This window comes from Loxodonta africana, chromosome 6 (genome assembly GCF_030014295.1).
Source record: "Loxodonta africana isolate mLoxAfr1 chromosome 6, mLoxAfr1.hap2, whole genome shotgun sequence".
NCBI lineage: Eukaryota > Metazoa > Chordata > Mammalia > Proboscidea > Elephantidae > Loxodonta > Loxodonta africana.
In genome coordinates, this window is record NC_087347.1 from 30,334,748 (window position 1) to 30,358,901 (window position 24,154).

General features: G+C 43.6%; 1 protein-coding gene across 1 annotated transcript in view; it reads left to right on the forward strand.

The window, feature by feature from the left end:
* Positions 1 to 1,627: 1,627 nt before the first annotated feature.
* MREG (melanoregulin) overlaps positions 1,628 to 24,154 on the forward strand; it is a 95,404-nt gene continuing 72,877 nt past the window's right edge. Inside the window, exon 1 of the mRNA XM_003406075.3 lies at positions 1,628 to 1,826. Coding sequence (XP_003406123.1) covers positions 1,732 to 1,826 — 95 coding nt within the window. The 5' untranslated portion in view covers positions 1,628 to 1,731. The remainder of the gene's footprint in view (positions 1,827 to 24,154) is intronic.

A 24,154-nucleotide genomic window follows, 5' to 3' on the forward strand; every position in this document is an offset into this window, starting at 1 on the left:
CAAATCTTGAGCAAAATCCAGAGTCCTTGCAATGACCTACAAAGTCCCACAATCCATCATCTCCTATTCCTCTCCCTGGCCCACTCCTTTCCAGTGCCCCTGGACTCTATCCCCTTTCATAAGTACTCTGCAGTTTATTCTTTCTCCTCTGGGGTTTTGTACATAGTCCTCACGCTGCCTGAAATATTCTCCCCCACCCCCACCTCAGTATTATGGCTAACTTGCTTATCCCCTTCAAGTTTTTGCTGAAATATCACCATATCAAAGAGATCATCTCTAACCACCCAGTTTAAAACTGCAGGTAATCCCCCACCACAGATAACTCCCTAGTACTTCCTGTCCCCTTCCCTGATTTATTTCTCTCCATGGAACATATCACCTTCTAATATAGTAAATAATGTCCTTGTTTGGTTTACTATCTAACTCCCCCCACTAGAACACTCCATGAGAACAGGGATTTTTGTTTTGTTCACTGCTATTATCCCCAGCTCCTAGAACATTCCTGGCACATAACACTCAATAAATATGTCTTGAGATAATCAGATTGGTAAAGATAAAAAGTTAGACTGCAGCATGTATTGGTGAAAGGTGTAGGGAAATAGATCCTTTCAGAGGTAAATTGGGATTACCTCTTTGGAGGGCAATCTTCAGCTGCAAACCAAAAGGTTGGCAGTTCAAACCCACCCAGTGGCTCAGAGGAAGATAGGCCTGGCAAACTGCTTCCATAAAGACTACAGCCAAGATAACCCTATGGAGCAGTTCTACTCTGTAACACGTGGGGTTGGCATCAGTCAGGGGCTGACCCGATGGCAGCCAACAACAACAATGCAACCCAAATGTTGGATGTTTGAATCCAACCAGAGGTGCCTTGGAAGAAAGGTGTGGCGATCTACTTTTGAAAAATGAACCATTGATAGGTTTTTAAAAAAGGTGTGCAAAATGCCATTGTTTGGGTAAAAAAAAAAGAGGAATATGTATACATACATGTAGGATTTGTACAAGCGTAGAACAGCTCTCGAAAATCACAAGAAACTAGTGATAGCGGTTGCCTTTTTTTTTTTTAACTCAAAGACTGGGAGGATTGAAATTCTTTTTTTTAAAGTTTTGTGAATATATTACTTAAAAAAAAAATACCTCCATACTGCGTGAACTCATGGTCTTTTGCTAATTTTATACTCTGTGAGGCTGACATAAATTGAACCCAAACTCTGCTTTGAAGGCGTGAGGGGGCGGGCAGAGGGCCTTTTATTTCCTCAGGGAGTGAAGCCAATAAACCGTCTGAATAGGTTCAGCCCAACCTCGTGCTCTGTGACTCCGTGGCTTTGCCCCCTCCGTTCCCCAGCTCGGTCTCGCTGGGCGGGTCGCTGCGCTAGGCTTCGCTGTCTGTGTGGAGTCTCGGCTTCCTCCTTAGAGGGCAGCAGCCGAGCGTCCCGGGGACGCATGCGCCTCAATTTGCGCCCGGGGAATTAAAAAGAGGAAAAAAAAAAAAAGAAAAGCCCCAACAAAACAAACGCCCCAAACAAAACCCAAGTACGGAAGGCGCGCGGCCCCACACTCCCCGGGCCTGGAGGCAGCCCCTCCCTCGCCCCGTCTGGCCGCTGCCGAGCGGGATGCGCACCGACCGGCCCGCGACGCCCGGGCCGCCACTGTTCTCGCACCTGGACGCTGGCCCTGTGGCAGCTTCCCAGCCACGGTCGCTCGCCGCGGCGGCAGCGGGGGACCTCCCTCTCCATGGGGCTGAGGGACTGGCTGAGGACCGTGTGCTGCTGCTGCCGGTGGAAGTGCCTGGAGGAGCCCGCCCTGCCGGAGAAGGAGCCTCTGGTCAGGTGGGTGCGCGGCCCTGGCCGGGATCTGGGATTACCTGGCCGCGGCCGGGCGTCAGGGAGTGTGGATACCTGTGTGCTTGTCCCAATTCCGGAGGTGGCTTGATTTAAGGTCCCACTTAGACTCGACGGCACTGGCTACTGGGTTTAGATGCAAACTAAGCCCCTTAGCCCTCTACAGGGTATCCTGTTCCTGGGGTTTATCTTCTACGGATAAGACTTTTGCCCCAAAGTAGAAATCCTCGAAGGCACCTGAGACCCAGGTGGATGGCTGTGGAAAGTGTCAAGAATTTGGGTGCGTTACTTGGGCAGGGAAGGTACCTGAGAGAAGTTTCTATAGGGCTCCGATTAAATCCAACCGTGATCGTGTACTTGATATGCATATTTCAGTGAAAATATGCTACTGGGATTTTTTTTTTTCACTCCGCAAAGAAACTGGCTACTTTGTCATTTAGTTTATTACCAAAAGAAGACAAATTTAGGGACTGAGCACAAATCGATCTTTTTCACATAGAAGATACTGTATGTATATTTTATCAAGGGGCACCCTTTTCACTAGGATGTTGAGTCATTACACGCTAAGCTGTGAGGTGTAAGCAAGTTTAATACTCATTAGCAGTGTGCTAAGTGACTTTGTGAAGGGATCAGGCAGCACCGTTTGATTCAGGGCTGTGATTTTAAGCAATTATTTTATATCTTGATGTTGCTGGAATTAGGATTCCACTAGGTCATGCCTCGTGGGTAGATATGGCAAAATAGAATATTTATGATGAAATTAGCGAACACATACAAGGCTGAACTCCAGGGTTATGTAAGCAAATATTGAAGCCAGTGTTTCCTTTTTTTGGTGAAGCATACAACTAAATACAAAGCTTTAAAGAACGGTTTACCTTTCCTGACTATATCAAGTCTAAACACTTTCTTTGACTTTTGAGATCTTACATAACCCCCTCCCGCCTGTCCACTGTTGTTTTCCAGTACATTAAACAATGTGCTTGCCTTAATTTAATCAGACGGGCATCGTTTCTGCTGAGAATAAGCCACTCTTCTTATTCCCTCCCAGCTTGCTTTGAGTAGTGACCTTACCCCTTCCTAAATGCTATTCTTCAAGGCCCCCTCATGCAGTCTTCTTTGATTACTTTGTCCTTATTCATCTCTCTCCGATGACTTAGGACTTAACCATCTGACTCTCACTACTTAATAAACATACATGTATGTAAACATACATGCCATGTATATTTTATATAAACACTTAGACACACAGTACGAATGTTGTTGTCTGCTCTTTCTGATGGTGCTCCCAGTTCTGTTATTAGCTTATTACGGGCAGAGAGAAACTGAGTCATCTACCCTTAGTCTTAAAAGTAGTGAGTAACACTCAAGAAATTCATGCTTGGGTTATAGACTCAACTTGTCAGTACTCTTAGTAACATCAAATACAGCCCTCAGTTTGTCTCATCCTTAGAGGCTTGGGTATTTCCAATTTGCTGTCTGGGATTGCTATTTCAGTTAATAGTTTTGACTGTTTTGCCTTGAGTTACATCCCCATGTCTGTGAGTTTTACAAGTGATTTTAAGAAGACAGGGTCTTTTGGGAGGGAATAGCATTAATACTCATGAGTCACACTGCCTGGGATTGAATTAAATCCCATCTGGGTGGCTTGTCCCAAGTTATTAAACTTATTTGTGCCCCAGTTTTCTCATCTGTGAAGTGGGGATGATAATAGTACATACCTCAAAGGGTTGCAGTGAAGAAATAAATGAGCTAATACATATAAAGTGCCTGACACATAGTAAAACTCAGTAAATTTTAGTTACTATTATTGTTATTCTTCTGAGCATGTGAATATGAGTGGACTGGTCTTCTGTGGTTTAGTGTCATTCTGGCATCATTTCAATATGACAGTATTTGAGAAAAGCAGCTTCTTTATGGCCATGTGGAACAGTGGGATGTGTATGTAGTTTGGGGTGCCTACATGTTCTTTCGGAAACCCTGGTGGCATAGTGGTTAAGTGCTACGGCTGCTAACCATAAAGGTCGGCAGTTCAAATCCACAAGGCGCTCCTTGGAAACCGTATGGGGCAGTTCTACTCTGTCCTGTGGGTTGGAATGAGTCAGAATTGACTTGACGGCAATGGGGAATGGGGCACGTTCTTTTTACTGAAGTCATCTGAACGTCTGATTTGAAATCTTGTTTTTTTTTTAAGTGTGAAATATAGTGCTTTGAGTGTATTCACAAAGTTGTGCAACCATTAACCTGTTGCTGTCAAGGCGATTCTAACACATAGCGACACTATGCTTCTAAGCTAGGGTAAATAGTGATCAAAACAACAGCAAAAACCAGTATGGAGTGAGGACAGGATAGATAATAATGCAAATGGATCATTTTGGAATGGCTAGATCATTGATCATTTGTCTGTAAAATATGAATGAGTTTTTGGTTCAAAATTTCCCCTTACTAATTAAAAGAAACATTTGAAAGTATGTCCTAGTTTCCCAGGTCTGCTGTAACAAATCAGCACAAACCTAGTGGCTTAAAACAATAGAAATTTATTCCCTCACAGTTCTGGACTCCAGAAGTTTGAAATCAAAGTGTTGGCTAGGCCATACTCCCTCTGAAGGCCCTAGGGAAGAATCTTTTCTTACATCTCCCAGCTATATATATATATATATGTGTGTGTGTGTGTGTGTGTGTATGTATGTATAGAGAGAGAGAGAGGAAGAGGAGGGGAGAGAGAGAGACTGATTTATTTCAAGGAAATGGCTCACATAGTCGTAGAGGCTGGAAAGTCCCAAGTCCGTGGGTCAGGCAGGAGGCTTCTCCTAACTCATGTAGCTGCAGGAGCTGGTGCACCCAAAGATTGGCAGGTAGGCTGCTAGCTCAAGTCTCAAGAACCAGATGTCAGATGAACAGGAGCTAGCCACAGGGTCCAGAGCGAGCAAAAGCCCACAAGCCTTGCCAGAAAGTCCACCTATATTGGATTCAGGTCACAACCCCAAAGAAAACTCCCTTTCAACTGATTGGCTACTCAGTGCCGATCCCATCATGGAGGTGATCATATTATATGACTGCCAAACTACATCATAACTGCAAAACCACTGAGAATCATGGTCTAGCCAAGTTGATACACAACATAAATGGTCAGTGCCCACCCGTTGTCAACCTGGCATCTGTACACGTCTCCTTAAATCATGTATAATCTCTGAATAAAGACAGTTACAACGTCACACTTGCACCTAACATGATACAATAACATGCATACAACCGGAAATACGTTAGCCCTGTTTACATCTTATATTTTATAAGTGAAGAAAGCAAATATTTGATGCACACACACAAGGAGGAAATATTAACAACAATTACCGTGCTCATTTCTGCAATTGGTCATGTGGTTGAAACTGGAATCTAGAACTACCTTCTTCCAACCCATTCTCTATTCCGTTTGCCCTTACCAAGCACCTCAGCAGGTTATGGTTCTTTGGCTGGTGGAGTGACCCAAAGCTTCATTCCTGAAGGGCCTGGGCCATTAGTAGTCATGTTGGAATTGGGTTGCTGTAGTTTTCCATTGACTTTAATCACATGGCATGGTAGTACTAAGAGATGCCCCCAAGGAATCTCCTGCATTGTAGACATACTCTTCTTTACCTCCATTATGTAATATCAATCTGATTTCCTCTTGGTAATCAGGATCAATCATACCAGCCAATATAGTAACTCCTTTCTTTGCCTGTTGATCCAGAGGTGTAAGGAGCTCAAAGTGGCCAGGTGGCATTCTTAACTTCCAGTTCAGGGAATCAGTGCTGTGTCTCTAGGTGGTAGCATTCTTCCCTTTGGAACTAAAACCTCTAGATCCACAGAGCATAAGGTTGTGGGAACAGGAAACAAAAGTTTTGCTAGGGTGTCACTAGGGGTAATAGTGAGTGATGCCACTGCCATTTCCAGCCCTTGATTCCTGAACTCATGAATCCGGGCTATGGGAGAAACAGCACCACATATTGGATGCTGGTTTAGAGCATATACAGCTTCCTGGAGAACACTGCCCTAACCTTGCAAGGTATTGCCACCTGGCTGGCACTATAATTGTGCCTTTAGAAGGCCATTTTACCATTCTACAAGCCAGCTGCTTCAGCATGATGGGGAACATGGTAAGACCAGCAAAGTCCGTGAGCATGGGCCCGTTGCCGCACTTCATTTCCTATGAAGTAAGTCCCTTTATTAGAGGTGATGCTGTGTAGGATACGATGACAGTGCATAAGGCATTCTGTAAGTTCACAGATTGTAGTTTTGGCAGAAGCACTGCATACAGGGAAAGCAAATCTGTATCCAGAATAAGTGCCTATTCCAGTAAGAACAAAATACTGCCCTTTCCATGATGGAAGCAGTCCAATGTAATCAACCTGCCACCAGGTTGCTGGCTGGATCACTTCAAGGAGTGGTGCCATATCAGAGACTCAGTGTTGGTCTCTGCTACCGGCGTATTGGGTACTCAGCAGTTGCCAAGTTGGCCTTGGCGAGTGGAAGTCCATGTCGCTAAGCCCATGCATAACCTCCATCCCTGTCACCATGGCCAATTTTTCATGAGCCTACTGGGCAATGATGGAAGTGGCTTGGGAAAGAGGATGACTGACTTCCACAGAACACATCATCCTATTCACTTGATTAAAATCCTCCTCTGCCGAGACCATCGTTTGGTGAGTATTCACATGAGACACAAATATCTTCACTTCTTTGGCCCATTTGGAGAGGTCTGTCCACATACCACTTCCCCATATCTCCATGTCTCCAATTTTCCAATCGTGCTCTTTCCACGTCCTTGACTATCCAGCCAAACCATTGGCCACAGCCAGTGAATCAGTATACAGTCACACATCTGGCCATTTCTCCTTCCAAGCAAAGTGAACAACCAGGTGCTTGAAGTTCTGCCCATTGGGAGGATTTCCCTTCGCCACTGTCATTCAGGGAGGTTCCAGAGAGGGGCAGTAACACTACTGCTGTCCACTTTCGAGTGGTGCCTGCATATTGTACAGAACCATCTGTTAACCAGGCACGAGTTTTCTTTCCCTCAGTTAACTGATTATAAGGAACTCCCATGAGCCCATAGATACAGACTGGGAGATGGAAGGTAATGTGAGAGGAGTGGAGACCATAGGCATCTGGGCTACTTCCTCATGCAACTTACATGTGCCTTTAGGTCCTACTCAGGCCTGTTCTCATATATACCACTTCCATTTAATGATGGAATGACTCTGTGCATGTCCAATTTTATGGCTGTGTGGGTCAGACAATACCCAGTTCATGATGGGCTGCTTGGGCCTCGTGGTGACTTGGCAGCCCATGGTTAAACGTTTAGCCTCTACTAAGGCCCAGTAACAAGCCAAAAGCTGTTTCTCAAAAGGAGAGTAGTTATTTGCAGAGGATGGCAGGGCTTTGTTACAAAATTCTGAGGGTCTCCCCCGTGATTCACCAATAGGGGCCTGCCAAAGGCTCCAAACAGCATCTCTGCCTGCCACAGATACTTCAAGCACTATTGGATCAGCCAGATTATATGAATCAAGTGGCAGAGCGGTGTGCATGGCAGCACGAACCTGTTGCAGAGCCTTCTCTTGTTCTGCGCCCCACTCAAAACTAGCAGCTTTTCAAGTCACTTGGTAAGTAGGTTGGAGTAGCATACCCAAATGAGGGATATCTTACTTCCAAAATCCATAGAGGCCCACTAGGCAGTGTGCTTCCTTTTTAGTTGTGGGAGGGGCCAGATGCAATAATTTATCCTTCACTTTAGAAGGAATATGTGGACATGCCTCACATCACTGGACCACTGGAAGTTTCATTGAGGTGGAAGGCACCTGAATTTTTGTGGGATTAATTTCCCACCCTCTAGCACAGAAATATTTTATCAATAAGCCCAGAGTCATTGACACTTCTTCCTTACTAGATCCAGTTAGCTAATGTCATTAATGTAATGGACCAGTGTGATGTCTTGTGGAAGGGAAAGGCTATCAAGGTCCCTGTGGACTAAATTACGACATAGGACTGGAGAATTGATATAGCTCTGCGATAGGACACTGAAGGTGTATTGCTGGCCTTGCCAGCTGGAGGGAAACTACTTCTGGTGTTTCTTTGAAACAAGCATGGAGAAAAACACATTAGCCAGATCAATAGCTGCATACCAGGTGCCAGGAGATGTATTAATTTGCTCAAGCAATGAAATTGCATCTGGAACAGCAGCTGCAATTGGGGTCACCACCTGGTTAAGTTTTTGATAATCCATTGTCTTTCTTCAGGATCCATCAGTTTTATACACAGGTCAAATAGGCAGGGTGAATGGGGATGTGGTGGGAATCACCACCCTGCATCCTTCATGTCCTTGATGGTGGCACTGTGTCTTAGCGTGGGTTCTCTAGAGATGCAAAACCAGTAAAGCATATAAATATATATAGAGAGATATATATCAAGGAAATAGCTTATGAGATTGTAGGGGTTGGAAAGGCCCAAGTCCTTAGATCAGGATAGAGGCCTTTCCCAATTCACAGAGCCACAGAAGCTGGTGAACCCAAGATGAGCAGGTCAGAGAGCAGGGCTCCCGCTCAGAGTGTGACAGTTGAGGAATCCCCAAGGTCAGCAGGCAAGACCGCAACGTTTCTCCTGAGTCGTGTAGCTGCAGGGGCTGGCGAACCCAAGATAGGCAGGTCAGGGAGCAGGACTCATGGTTGCAGGCTCTGAAGATCGACAGTTCCCAAGATGGACAGGTAAGCTGCTAGCTCAAGTCCCAAGAACCAGAGGTCAGGCAAGAAACAGCTACTGGATCCAGAACAAGCCAACCAGCTTTGCAAGGTGAGCAGGAAGGAAGTAGGAAGTGGGAGGCAGAGAGATGAAGGCTGAGGAGGCGGTGAGTTGCCACAGGCCTCACCCCCGCAGGGACCACTCAGCAGATTCCATTGTGGGGGTGAGCACATATCAGATTTCAACAGGGAAGTGATCACAGCATTATACAACTGCCAAAACACTGAGAATCATGGCCCAGCCAAGTTGATACACAATCTTAACCATCACACACTGATCTCTGCAGTCCCTCCAGGAATGCGGTATTGCTTTTGTTTACTATTTTCCTAGGTAGGGGCAGTTCTAATGGCTTCCGCTTAGCTGTTCTTACCATAATAGCCCTTACTCCACTTTTCAGAGATCCATTGTGGGGGTTCTGCCAGTTGCTGAGTATATCTATTCCATTTATGCATTCTGGAGCTGGGAAAATCACTACAGGATGGGTTTGGAGACCCATCGGACCTACTGTGAGATGGACATGAGCTAAGATTTCATTAAAAATCTGACCTCCATATGCCCCCACTCTGGCTGGTGGGCCACGGTGATGTTTTGGGTCTCCTGGGATTAGTGTCAGTTCAGAGCCAGTATTCAGTAATCCCCGAAAAGTCTATTTCCTTTTCCATAATGAACAGTCACTCTTATAAAATGCCATAGATCCCTTTGGGAAAGGCTGGGAGAAAGATTAACAGTATAAATTTTTGGCAGTATAGTGGGCTTCTTTCTCAAGGGCACCTGGTCTCCCCTTAATTCAAGGGATTGTGGGTCTGTAACCTTGCTCAAGTCTAGGAATTAATTGAGGTGCCATGACTCTCAGTTCTGGTGATTTGAGTTAGACTGCTGTTCCTTGACCTAGAATTCTTCTGCTTGTACAGATCAAGTAAATATTTAGCAGATTTCCAGTCTCTTTCACTCCCACAGACATCATGACTAAGTAGCCAATATCATAAACTCATACAGGTCAGATTATTCTGATTACTGCTTTCACTCTGTTTTCAGTTATAGTACCTGTGTCCACCTTATCTTTGTAATTGAGTGCTACTGCGTGGCCCCTACCACCACAGGGTCCAATCAGCTCTAGTGTAGTTAGATGTCTTCATTCAGTTTGGGCAGTTCCCACTGTCAAATCTGACTTACATAAAAGCAATCACAGCAGTCTTCAAGGATTCACAAATTCCCAGTCTTCTCCCTTCACGAATTTGTTCCACACCATTGTGGTAAAAGGTGTGTCCTCAGGGCACTCCATGTGTGGGTCTATGGGTCTAACCTGATAAATCCACTCTAACGTGCCAATTTCCCCAAACTTGTGGATACCTCCTTCTATAGTATACTAAGCTAGGTCTGGAACTTCAGCTTGCTTTAGCATAGCCCACCATGTAATCCATGCTTACGCAACCCAACCAAATAAACTATTAGATCCTTTCCTAACATCTTGAGCTGAAACAGTGAATGAAGAATCTGTGCATAGAGGATCCATATTAATAACCTCAGGCTGATCCATCTCTATGTTTCTTGAATCATTATCCCACACCATTAATTGCCATTCTCACACGTATTCCCCAGGTTTCTTTTTGTACGTATCGGAAAAGTCAAGCAGTGCTTTTGGAGCGTAGCATACCCCTCCTGGGGATCTCTGGAATTTAAGTCTAATTTAGGTCTAGAAGCCAAAATGGGTGGTGGGGATGTGTTTTGAGAACATTCAGCATTGTCTTGTAAGGCATCTGCTTCAGGTCATATCCCAGGCAATGACTTAGACAAAGGTTCTTAGACACAGCTGGGTTAATCTCATCAGATGTGGGTGGAGGGGTACAAGTTTCAGTAAAGACAGTCAGGAGGGTCTTGATTGGCCCAGCAACTCTTACTGTTTACTAAATGCTAAAGGAAAAAGATAAGAGTGGAAAATAGGTAGGTCTTACATGTTCTATGTAAGTGTCTTGTTTGTGTGAAAGATTTCCTAAAAGATGTTTTCCAAGATTGTCTTAGCTATTGTTATTTACAGCTCAGGATCCAGTTTGATGTGTCCTTGTTGCTCCAGCTGGGTCACATTCCTTATATGCATAGGCAGAAGATGTCAATTTTTATTTCCTACATGACTCACTCTTTTTGATCTGAAATTGAAGATAACACATCGATGATCAAAACATGGACTAAGTTGGACTCCTAGATGGTGGCCATGGTAGGCTCTTTAAACTCACGGTGCTAGTTTTCCACCGGGTGCTATCTGATTCTTCACCAGGATCTGAAATAAGAGTGATGTTCCCATCAATCGTATTGCAGAATTGAGCAGAGTCAATGTACATCAACATTTTAGCCTGAGTCTTTCTTTTTTCCTTTTATGTGTGGAAGACGTAGAAGGTAAATTTTTTTATGTCTGATATCCCATGTACCTGTCAATATCCCATTGCCAGTTTGTTGTACTCTGGCGGCTTGTGTGTTGCTGTGGTGCTGGAAGCCATGCCACCAGCATTTCAAATACCAGCAAGGTCACCCATGGCGGACAGGTTTCAGCAGAGCTACAAGAAGAAGGACCTGGCAGTCTACTTCTGAAAAAATTGGCCACTGAAAACCTTAGGAATAGCAGCAAAAAGTTGTCTGGTATAGTGCCGGAAGATGAGCTTCTCAGGTTGGAAGGCACTCAAAATACAACTGCGGAAGAGCTGCCTCCTCAAAGTAGAGTCAACCTTAATGATGTGGATGGAGTAAAGCTTTAAAGACCTTCATTTGCTAAGGTGGCAAGACTCATAATGAGAAGAAACAACTGTAAACATACATTAATAGAACATGGAATGTACGAAGTACAAATGTGGGAAAATTGGAAGTTGTCAAAAATGAAATGAATTGCATAGATATTAATATGCTAGGTATTAGTGAGCTGAAATGGACTGGTATTGGCCATTTTGAATCAGACAGTCATATGGTCTACTATGCCAAGAATGACAAATTGAAGAGGAGTAGCATTGCATTCATCATCAAAAATAACATTTAGATATCTGAAGTACAACACTGTCAGTGATAGGATATCCATACGCCTACAAGGAAGACCAGTTAATACAAGTGTTATTCAAATTCACGCACCAACCTCTAAGGCCAAAGATGAAGAAATTGAAGACTTGTACCAACTTCTGCGGTCTGAAATTGATCAAACGTGCAATCGTGATGCATTGATAATTATTGGTGCTTGAAATGTGAAAGTTGGAAATGAAGAAGAAAGATTGGTAGTTGGGAAATATGGCCTTGCTGATAGAAACAACACTGGAGATAGTATGATAGAATTTTGCAAGACCAACAAATTCTTCATTGAAAATACCTTTTTTCAACAACATAAACAGCAACTATATGTGGACCTTGCCAGATGGAATACAAAGGAATCAAATCGACTACATCTGTAGAAAGAGATGATGGAGAAGCTCAATATCATCAGTCAGAACAAGGCCAGGGGTTGATTGTGGAATGGACCATCAGTTGCTCATGTGCAAGTTCAAGTTGAAGCTGAAGAAAATTAAAACAAGTCCATGAGAGCCAAAGTATGGCCTTGAGTATATTGTCCTTGAGTTTAGAGACCACCTCAAGAATAGATTTGATGCATTGAACACTAGTGATCGAAGACCAGATGAGTTGTGGATTGACCTCAAGACATTATACATGAAGAAAGCATAAGGGCATTACAAAGAAAGGAAAAGAAAAAAAGACCAAAATGGATGTCAGGAGAGACTCTGAAACTTGCTGTTGAATGTAGTTGCTAAAGTGAAAGAGAAAAATGGTGAAGTAAAAGAGCTAAACAGGAGATTTGAAAGAGTGGCTCGAGAAGACAAAGTAAAGTACTATAATGAAATATGCAAAGACCTGGAGCTGGAAAGAACATGCTCAGCATTTCTGAAGCTGAAAGAACTGAAGAAAAAATTCAAGCCTCGAGTTAGAATTTTGAAGGATTCTACGGGCAAATACTGGACGCTGCAGTAAGCATCAAAAGAAGATAGAAGGAATACCCAGAGTCACTGTACAAAAAAGAATTGGTTGACATGCAACCTTTTCAGGAGGTAGAATAGGATCAAGAGCCGATGGTACTGGAGGAAGAAGTCAAAGCTACACAGAGTATATTGGCGAAAAATAAGGCTCCAGGATTTGACGGAATATCAATTGAGATGTTTCAACAAACAAATGCAGTACTGAAAATGCTAACTCTCCTTTGTCAAGAAATTTGAAAGACAGCCTCCTGGCAAGCTGACTGGGAGAGATCCATATTTATGCCCATTCCCAAGAAAGGTGATCCAACAGAATGCAGAAATTATCGAGCAACATCATTAATATCACACAAAAGTAAAATTTTGCTGAAGATCATTCAAAAATGATTGCAGCAGAACATTGACAGGGACCTGCCAGAAGGTCAAGCTGGGTTCAGAAATGGACATGCAATGAGGGATATCATTGCTGATGTTAGACGGATCTTGGCTGAAAGCAGATAATACCAGAAGGATGTTTACCTGTGTTGTATTGACTATGCAAAGGCATTCTACTTTGTGGATCATAACAAATTGTGAAAAATGGGAATTTCAGAACACTTAATTGTGCTCAAGGAGAACCTGTATATATACCAAGAGACAGTCATTTGAACCAAACCAGGATACAGTGTGGTTTAAAATATCAGGAATGGTGTGTATCAAGGTTGTATCCTGTCACCCTACTTAGTCTGCGTGATGAGCAAATAATCCGAGAAGCTGTATTATCTGAAGAATGGGGCATCAGGATTGGAGGAAGACTCATTAACAATTTGTGATATGCAGATGATACAACCTTGCTTGCTGAAAGTGAAGAGAACTTGAAGCACTTACTGATGAAGATCAAAGACTACAGCCTTCAATATGGATTGCACCTCAACATAAAGAAAGCAAAAATCCCCACAACTGGACCAATAAGCAATATCATGATAAACGGAGAAAATATTTAAATTGTTAAGGATTTCATTTTACTTGAATCCACAATCTACACCCATGGAAGCAGCAGTCAAAGAATCAAACGACGTATTGCATTGGGCAAATCTGCTACAAGATACCTCTTTAAAGTGTTAAAAAGCAAAGAAGTGACTTTGGGGACCAAGGTGCAGCTGACCCAAGCCATGGTGTTTTCAGTTGCCTCATATGCATTTGAAAGCTGGACAGTGAATAAGACTGAAGAAAAATTGATGTCTTTGAATTATGGTGTTGGCAAAGAATATTGAATATACCATGGACTTCAAGAAGAATGAACAAATCTGTCTTGGAAGAAGTACAGCTGGAATGCTCCTTAGAAGCAAGGATGGAAAGACTTCAGCTTACGTACTTTGGACATGTTATCAGGAGGGACTAGTCCCGGGAAAAGTCTAGAGGGTCAGCAAAAAAGAAGACGACTCTCAAGAAGATGGATTGACACAGTGGCTGCAACAATGGACTCAAGCGTATCAAAGGTTGTAAGGATGGCGCAGGACTGGGGAGTGTTTCATTCTGTTGTACATAGGGTTGCTGTGGGTTGGAACTCACTGGACGACACCTAACAACAACAACAATACTATTGGGATACAGACTAAAATTATTACCATTCCTTGGAGTAGTGATCTAGCCTATGGACTCATCCCTGATGGTAACCAATCAAATAAATCTGGTGTTTGTAAGGGTGTTATAGTGCATAACCAAGTAGCTTGCTGCCTAATTCTGTGTGCATCTTGTTCTACTTCTCCTTTGTTATTTATCCCAGTGCAACAAGAGGTATTTGCTATAGCACAGACTCCATGTTCTCGGGCTAATAAAAAATCTAAGGCTGTTCTGTTATCCAATACCACTTTGGATAATGAGGTCGGAGATCACTCTTGTGCTTCCATTTCATTAGCAACTTCGTTGGCTGTTTGTCCCATAGTGATTAATAGATTCCTCAAGAATTTTTCTAATTCACTTACACCATAGTGGGCATTAAAGCTCTTAGAAATAACCAACCCCACCCTGAATGTTGGACCACTGGGTTTTCTTCTGACTCTTGTTTTACAGTATGTAACAATATCACTTTTCCAATGTTTACTCGCATTATCAATATGAATATCTAAAGGTAATCCTAAAGTTCTCAAAGTACATTGTCCATGCATTTGCCTGGAATCTAAACAAGGAATTGCCTATGTAAACTTACCGTCAATTGAAATAGGATCATCTAGACCAGAATAATTAGATCTACCATGTAAGAATACATATTCATAAGGAGCACACAAAGTCTATCTGGAGAACACAGAAGGTATAGAAAAATTTACATGTGACAACCAAGTTTCCATTACAGAGTTATCACAGACACGTAGCCTTCTTAGTCGTAATCCTGTATAAAAAAAAATAAGGTTTTTCCAACATTCATCATTATAAGCATGAAGGACGAGGTAACTGATTATGGCTTGCAGTTTCAACTAGTTTGTTAGAGCACGCTTTGTATCAATTACCTAAATCTCTAGGAGGATGTTGATGTAATTGTATAAAATATCCATCCTTATTACAAGGCAAACGAGGATATCTTTGAAGGAACTGTGTGTCACACAAGTGATCATTTAACCAGATCTGAGGTCTTTTTTTTTGAGTGATACTAAAGCGTGGTATTGAAGGTGTTTGAGTTATAAGCCGAGAAGTCTATGATTTAAGTCTAATAGCTCAGGATAAAAGTTCACTAGCGTTTAAAGTAGGAGGTGGGAATCAAATGATAATTTAACATGGGGGATGTTAAAGGGTAAGAGTTTTTCTTAACGGAATGAGGGTTCTGATGACAAATCCAACATTGTGTCAAATTACCTGTACTCGCTGCAGATTGTGATAATCGGACAAAAGCATTTGCATTCCAGGTATCTATTCCTCTAGCAAATAAAAAGGTAACTAAATGAACAATCAATATCATTCTGAATCAAAAGAAATTAATTTATATAGATTAATAAAGTGACAAAGACTATAACAAATAGCAAGCAAGATATCTAGATTGTACTTTTTTGAGTTGCTCACGTGAGGAAGGAGGTCAGTTGATGGTTGTTTTGGGAGGGTGTCTAAACTTCAATTTCAGTCCTTCTGCTGCAAAACCAAAAACTAAACCAAACCAGCTGCCATGGAGTCGATTCTGACTCATAGCTACCCTATAGGACAGAGTAGAACTGCTCCATAAAATTTCCAAGGAGTGGCTGGTAGATTTGAACTGCTGACCTTTTGGTTAGCAGCTGAGCTTTTAACCACTGGGCCATCAGGGCCTGTCCTAAAAAGCAAAGATGTCACCTTGAGGACTAAGTTGCACCTGACCCAAGTATTTTCAGTCACCTCATATGCATGTGAAAGCCGGACAAGGAATAAGGAAGATCGAAGACGAATTGAAGCCTTTGAATTACTGTGTTGGCGAAGAATATTGGCGATATCATGAACTTCCAGAAGAGCAAACAAATTGTCTTGGAAGAAGTACAGCCAGAATACTACTTAGACACTAGGATGGCAAGACTTCGTCTCAGGTACTTTGGACATGTTATCAGGAGGGAACAGTCCCTGGAGAAGGAGATCATGCTTGGTAGTCTAGAGGGTCAGTGAAAAAGAGGAAGACCCTCAATGAGATGGATCGACACAGTGGCTGCAACAATGGGCTCAAGCATAACAATTGTGAGGATGGCGCAGGACCAGACAGTGTTTCATTCTGTTGTACATGGTGTTGCTTTGAGTTGGAACCGACTTGGCAGCACCTAAGAACAACAACAAGGGAAAAAGATAAGAGTGGAAAATAGGTGGGTCTTATGTGCTCCATCTAAGTATTTTGTTTGTGTAAAAGATTTCCTAAAAGGGGTTTTCCAAGATTGTCTCCGCTATTGTTTTTATAGCTCGGGGCCCAGTTTGACATGTCCTTGTTCCTCCAGCTAGGTCGCATTCCTTATATGCATGCCCAGAAGATGTCAATTTTTATTTCCTAAGTCATGGCTCTAGAGATTATATGATTCTGGAGATGCCCATCTTCTCTGGCACCATAGAGTCTACTGCCGTATAATATTCACTTCAGACATCAGAGGCCTGGGAGAGACAGAAATGGAATGTGAAAGAGCTGAGGTGTAAGTGTCCCTGTGCTAAGGCATCTTTTATATGGGTTCCTTTGAATTTTTTCAGGGAAGTAGAATTCTTACTCTTTAATTTTTATTGAAGGACCCCTGGTGGTGCAGTGGTTAAGGGCTTGGCTGCTAATAGAAAGGTCAGTGGTTTGAACCTCCCAGCTGCTCCAGGGGAGAAAGGTGTGGCAGTCTGCTTCTGTAGAGATTTCAGCCTTGGAAGCCCTGTGGGGCAGTCTACTTTGTCCTGTAGGGTTGCTATGAATCAGATTAACTCAGTGACAATGGTTTGGTTTTAATTTTATTGGCTGTTAATAACTGATAAACATCACGACTATTCAGTGATTCAAAAACAACAGAAGAATCAAAGGAAAGAATTAACAACCCTGGTAGGTTGTTACTCTTGGCTCTTTCTGAAGCCACCTGAGTGAACCATATAATGAGCTTTCAAATCTTTTGTTCTCTGCTCTTCTCATTGTACACCTGCAGCTTCCATTCATGCTAACAGAATTTATGCACATACCTGTGGCCAGTGAACAGAGAGCAGTAGTCAGTGTTTTATTTTGCTACAGTGCCTGGAATTCCTATTAAAAAAAACCAGTGGACGTTGAATCAGTTCTGACTCATGGTGACCGTAGTGTGTCAGAGTAGAATTATGCACCGCAGGGGTTTCAAAACTGTGATCTTTTGGAAGTAGGTTGCCAGGCCTTTCTTCCAAGATGCCTCAGGGTAGATTCGTACCACCAACCTTTTGGTTAGTAACTGAACACTTAACCGTTTGTGCCACCTAGGGACTTCAGAATTTCCATTAGGAAATAAAAATAAAATGAAATCTTAGTTTGCTTTTGATGATTGTTTTATGCCCAAACAAGGGGCCTTTCTAAAAAGGAATTGATCTGTGTCTAGGCATGTGGGCAACAAAACAGAATTTCCTGACCACAGGTCATAAAAAAAAAATCTCAGTTTATTTCAGCTGAAGTTGGAGAGGAAAGGATCCCTGACATTTGTGATCCCTGCACTAGCTCTTCCAATTCTTCATAGGTTGTATGTATACTAGGCACAGTTGTAAAGTGCTTGATATCTCTTAAAAAAATCCTCACCATAATCCTATAAATTAATTGCTGTCATAATCTACATTTGACAGTTGAAGAAACCGAGGCACAGCAAGCTTCAGTAACTTGCTCAGAGGCATACAGACAGGAAATGGCAGAGGTGTGATCCCAATTTCATTATGTTTCAATGCCGTAGATAGAGCAGAGCCCTCTTAGTATGTAGTGAGGTGTGTAGTTAACTGTTGCAGGAATGTGCTCCTGCCCAGGAGAATCCCATTCCAGGGTGATGTGGATTGAATTGTGTCCCCCCAAAATATGTGTATCAATTTGACTAGGCCGTGATTCCCAGTATTGTCCACCATTTTGTCATTGGTGTGAATTTCCTATATGTTGTAAATCCTATCTCTATGGTGTTGATGAGATGGGGTTAGTGGCAGTAATGTTAATCAGGCAGGACTCAATCTAAAAGATTAGATTGTGTTTTAAGCCAATCTCTTTTGAGATGTAAATGAACAGAGAGACAGGGGACCTTGTACCACCAAAAACAAGAGCCAGGAGCATAGCATGGCCTTTGGACCTGGGGTCCCTGTACTGAGAAGTTCCTTGACCAGGGAAGATTGATGACAAGACCCTTCCTCCAGAGCCTGCAGAGAGAGAAAGCCTTCCCCTGGAGCTGGCACCCTGAATTTGGACTTCTAGTTAGCCTTGTTGCCTGTGAGAGAATAAGTTTCTCTTTGTTAAAGCTATCTACTTGTGGTATTTCTGTTATACAGCACAAGATAACTAAGATAGAATTTGGTACTAGGAGTGCTGCTCTGACAGATATGTAATATGTGGAAGCGGTCGCCTTGAAGAGACTGTTGGTGGAATTATGGACATCAGACAATTCTGGTTAGGACTCAGAAGGAAGTGAGGAGAACTGTTACACTGGAGACGGCCCAGCAGAGAACTGGCAGCAGCAGAAACAGGAGACCAGAGTGAGATAGCACTGGTACTGACGCACAGAGTGGGAGAGCTGAGAGCCTTTGCACAGGAGGCTTCCTGGCAGAGTGGGGTGCCTTTGAGCACTTATCAGTGGAGCTAGGCTTGCCGACCCATAGAGCAAGAGAGCTGAGTGCCTTTTGGCTAGAGTTTACTGGCGGAGTGGGGTTCCTCCACTGATTTGTGGAGCTACAGAGCTTTGGAACACTTATGCCTGCAGGGCAGATGCGGGAAGAGAGGCCCGCAGGGCCAAGAAGCCAAGAAACCAGGAAGCAGGAGCTGAAGAGACAAGGAACACAAGCTGCTTCAGTCTCAAAGGGTATGGCCATGACCTCTGGGGTCTCAAAGGGTCGAGCCATGGCCTCTGGTGTTTCCAAGGCTAGAGTCACCACTCAGATGGACTAGGAGAATGGTGTGCCTAAAGCCGAGGGAGCCGAGTTGCTGTCCCAGTGGTCCTTGAAGGCGGAGCTGAAGCCCAGAGCCCGGAGGCCTCCACTCAGAGTCTGGACAGTATGGCCAATACCTAGAGTCTGGAGGGCAGGGCCATTGTGTAAATGGTCTCAGAGAACAGAAAATTATTTTCAAGCCTTGAGGGCAAATGTAATGTGTCCTGCTGACTTGCTTGGTGCCTGTTGTCCCTTCTTTCCCTGATTCCTCCCATTTGTAATGGAAATGTCTAGCTTGTACCTGTTCTACCATTGTGCTGTTGAAGCAGCTAACTTGTCTTCTAGATTTCACAGAAGAGGAATTTTTTGAATAAAGACTTATATGATATGATGGGGTGAATGTGTTTTACATGGGGTAAGGACATGAATTTTGGGGGGCCAAAAGGTGGAATGATATGGATTGATAAGATACAGGGCTTGTACTTTCACCTTTTTGAAAGACTGCAGAGAGATAGGGGAGGATCATGGTGCTGTTCCCAGAACAGGGCCAAATATTCTCAGGTCCAATACGGAGACAAGGGCTTTTACCGAGAAGTCAGCAGTTCAGCATTACTAAGGGTGACTTTTAAAGGTTTTCTTCCCAGGCAACCCACAGCATCCCTCTTCTGTTTGTGTGATTTGCATTAGTCAGTCTTAGTGACACTGGAAGTTCTTAAGAAGGCGAAAGTTCTTTCTCTTGCACATCGTGTGGTCTAGGGCTCCTAGAACTTTTTAGGCTCTAGACATCTTAAAGTAATCTTTTCACTACATCTTTGTTTAAAGGGTAAGTTTTGTCTAATGTGGGTATATTAGTGCTTGAAGTCCTTTTTAGTCTGGTGAACAAATATTTGGTTTGTGCCAATTATATACCAGGTACTCCACTCTTTTGTGCTCTTTTAGTAATTAATTTTGGTTAAACAGTGTATATTTAAAGACATTTAACAAGAACCCCTGTACTGCCTGTGTGTGACAGGTGATAAGAGCTTCCAGTATTGCCTCTCACTTAGGTTTTTCTTTGACTTTCGAAGCTTGTGTGTGTGTGTGTATGTGTGCGTGTGATATCAGAGACTGAAAACATAAAAATATGTACATTATAAGGAACAATTATAAAGAGAATACTCATGTAACTACCATCCAGGGCATGAGATAGTTATTGCCAGCCCCATGGCTCCTGCCTGGATCCAGGTTTTTGTAATAGTCTTTTTCTCGGTTTTCTTTATAGTGTGCATCTTAAAATGTACATCAGTTTTGCCTGCTTTTAAACTTTAGGTGATTGGGACTAAACTGTGTGTGTTCACGTACGACTTGCTTCATTTGCTCAAGTTTGTGAGATTCATCCATGTTGTTGGGTGTAGTTGCAGATTGTGCTTCTCATTACTTATATAATGTTCCATTTTGTTCTCCCATTCTCTTGTTCATGGACTTTTGGGTGAACTTTAGGGCTATTATGCATCGTTTAGATTTTAAAGTTGGCACATAAGGTGGAATTGCTCATCCTTCAGCCATACTGGCCTCCTCTTGGTCCCTCAGATACATCAAGTATGCTCCTCTCTCAGGGCCATTGCACTTCCTGCTCTTCCTGCCTAGAATGTTCTCCCTCCAGTTACGAGCATGGATAACTCCCTCGTTTCATTCAGGTTCTCTGCTCAAAGCCACCTTATTGGAAAGTTTTTCCCTCACCACCCTCTTTGAAAGAGTCCCCCTGCCCCACCCTTGCTCTGTCCCTTTCTCCACCCTGTATTTCTTCATAGCCCTGATCATCACTTGACATAAACATATGTGCTTATTATCTACTTCCTCCCTCAAGACTTTGTACCCCATCTTCGTAAATTTAAACAGCTAAAAAATATTAAGAGTTTGTGGGCCTGAAGACAGGGATTCCAGCCTTGTTTCTACCGTTTAGAGCCCTATGACTTTGGAAAATGATAGCTCATTAATTCAGCAAATATTTGTTGAGCACCTACTATGTGCTAGGCAGCGTTGTAAGTATTCCAGATACATCACTGTGCAAAGGCAGCAGAAGGGAGGGAGGGAAGGAAAGGGACACGACCTTAGGTTCACCTGCTCTTCGTAGGGCGCTTTCCACAAAGGGAGGACGGGAAAGATCTAGAAGCCAGGGGGCTGACAGGTCAGTTCCTAGTGGGGAGTCAGATGGGAAGGGCTTGAATAGTTAAGAGGTGGCACAGACAGCCTTCTTGAGGTCTGTTTTTCTGGACCTCTGATGACCCATTATTGGAGATTTTATCTCTTCACTGTTTTCAGAGCTTCGGTCTTAAACCAGTGCTCACTGACACATGACCTGTAGGGACAGCAGTAAAGTCCCTGGAACTGCTGGCATCAGCAGCCGGCCAGTGCACAGGATGTTTTGTGGGGTCTTCCAAAATGCGGGCAACTCTCGGTGAACAGCTTTAATGCTGACTAGCACGTTCAACCTTTATCCCAGGCAGGAAGTCCAGTATTTCTAAACCTTGAGTCTCCTGTTATAGATAGTAGACTAGATAGACTTCTGAGTGGTAAGGTTTTTTTTGCCCCTGGGTGGGATTAGGGGTGGAATTGAAGACTTTTCTCATCCTATCTTTTGGGAATAAAGGCAGCTGCAGGATAGTATGTAACATCAGAGCAACCTCTCAAGTGCCCGAGGTGGGTAAAATATTTATCATCAGCAGATGGTGGCCAGGGGCAAAACAGCTGCTTTCATTTCCTGAAAACCTTTTAGAAATTCTGTATCGGGGAGGGAGAAGTGAGGCCCCTGGCCCAGTGCTCCTTCCTGCCCTCTGTTGTTCTCCCCTGGCTGCTGGATCAGGTCTTGGGGCCTTACACTGAATTCTCTTTACACACTCCTCAGAGCCCTTCAGAGGCCCTTGGGTGGTACAAACAGGCTGCACTCAACTATTAACTAAAAGGCTGGAGGTTCGAACCCACCCAGCAGCACCACAAAAGAAAAGCCTGTCAATCTGTTTCTGTAAAGATGACAGCCAAGAAAACCCTGTGGAGTAGTTCTACTCTGTAACACATGGGGTCGCCATGGATCAGAATCAACTCGATGGCAACAGGGTTTCAGAGCACTCAGGGTCTTGGGTCCACAGGGGCTCCCAAGCTGCTTTTCTGTCTGTTTGCTTTAGGCTTTTCTCTTTTCTAGTCTCTCCTCCCTGGGGGCCCAGTGTTTTAGAACCAAGTGGATTGAGGCCTTGCCCCGTCAGTGGTGCAGGAGTGAACGGAGCAGGAAACAGCACTCCAGAGCACAGCACCTGGGACCCGGTGAGCTAGGCTGGGCCTAACATTCTTCTGATACTTCTGAAGGAGCTCACGCCCTCATTCATGTTCACTTCCACTGGAATTCTGAAACTTGGAAAATGATCAATTCAATTATTTATTTCACAAAAGAACCTAAAACCTTTCCTATGCCCCAGTGAAATCTGACTTGTAACTCTAATGAACAGAAATAATGCAGCTGGAACCAGGTCCAGGTTGAGGGAGGCAGTGGAAGCAGCGTGGAGGAGACTGCACTATAGACATATCTAGGTACAAATGGTTAACATGTTTGGCTGCTAACCAAAAGGTTGGAGGTTTGAGCCCACCCAGAGGTGTTAGAGAAGAAAGACCTAGTAATCTGCTTTTGAAAAATCAGCCATCGAAAACCCTATGGAGCACGGGTTCTACTCTGACACACGTGGGGTGACTATGAATTGGAACTGACTTGACGGCAACGGCTTTTTTTTTTTTTTTAAATATTAATTTATATGAGCAGGCCAGATTCCATGCTTAGGAGAGTGGCAGGAGGCTCCTCCAGAGGCAGAAGGTGTCAGTTCTCTTCTCTGTGTTGTTCCCCCGAGTATCAGTCACTAGGCAGAGTCAGAGGATCTGATTAGGGCAGGGCTGGAGGATGGGAGAACTCAGGAGACACTCACCTGTCTGGAGACACAGGCGCTTCTAAAGAGACCTGGCACTGACCTTCCTGTAGAGCTTCATTCCAGTTTGTAGATTTAGGATGAGTGAGTAGTGTTTTACATTGAGTGGAGTTATAGGCGTGTGTGCGTGTGTGTGTGTGTGTGTGTGTGTGTGTGTAACAGAGAGAGAAAGAGAGGGAGAGGCTGTGAAGGGAGGTGACCGGCCAGGCAAACAGCTGAGATAATCTCCTCAAGGCAGGATAAGAAATTGTGGTGTAGTAAAGTAAAAGGTGGCAACATTCATGGTCAAAATGTTATTACTGATTGTTCAGGTAGATACTAATTTTTAAACCCACTGCTTTAGGGCAGTTTTAAAAAGGTCAGAGCAATGAGTTATGTCTGGGATTTCCTTTAGCAGATTGGGATCACAGCTCAGTTTGTTCTAGTCCACAAGTACTTTTGAAGCAGCTACGAAGTAGGGATTGTAAAAGAAATAGTAGATATGATTCCTGCCCTTGAGGAACTTATCAACTTGTTGAAGAGAGAGAACGTATGAAAATGAAACAGATTTGGGAAAAAATAAAAGACTGGTTTCAGGAAAGTACTGGGCTTTCACTGCCCTGGAAGGTACATTGACTGGAGTGTCAGCAGCTGTGGTCGTGGTTCCTGGTGGAAGCTGGGCCCTTGGGGTTCTGATGACTCAAGGGGGTGCTTTCCCTGGGAGAAGACCCAGGGAAATGTGTTAATTTGTACAGGGGGTATTTTTCACGTGCAGTTATCTGAGCTGCTCCATTTGTGGGTGTGTCCTGGTCACAGTTTTTGGATACCAAGTCTTAGGACTTGTGGCTGCTTGGAGATGAGCCATGAGGGACTTCCTGCGGGGCGGACTGTCAGCTGGCTGCCTGACCCCAGAGAAGTCAAGCAACTCTCGTGTTCATGTCCCATCTGCAAAATGGGATACTGTTCCCCACCCTGCCCACCTCAAGTGATTGTATAGCACGAGGTAGGAAATGGGGAAGCCCTTGGTTAAAGCTCTGTATAAATGGAGTGGTGGTGTATTCACAAAAGCTCATTGGGCAAGAAGAAATTGGAGTCAGTACCCTTC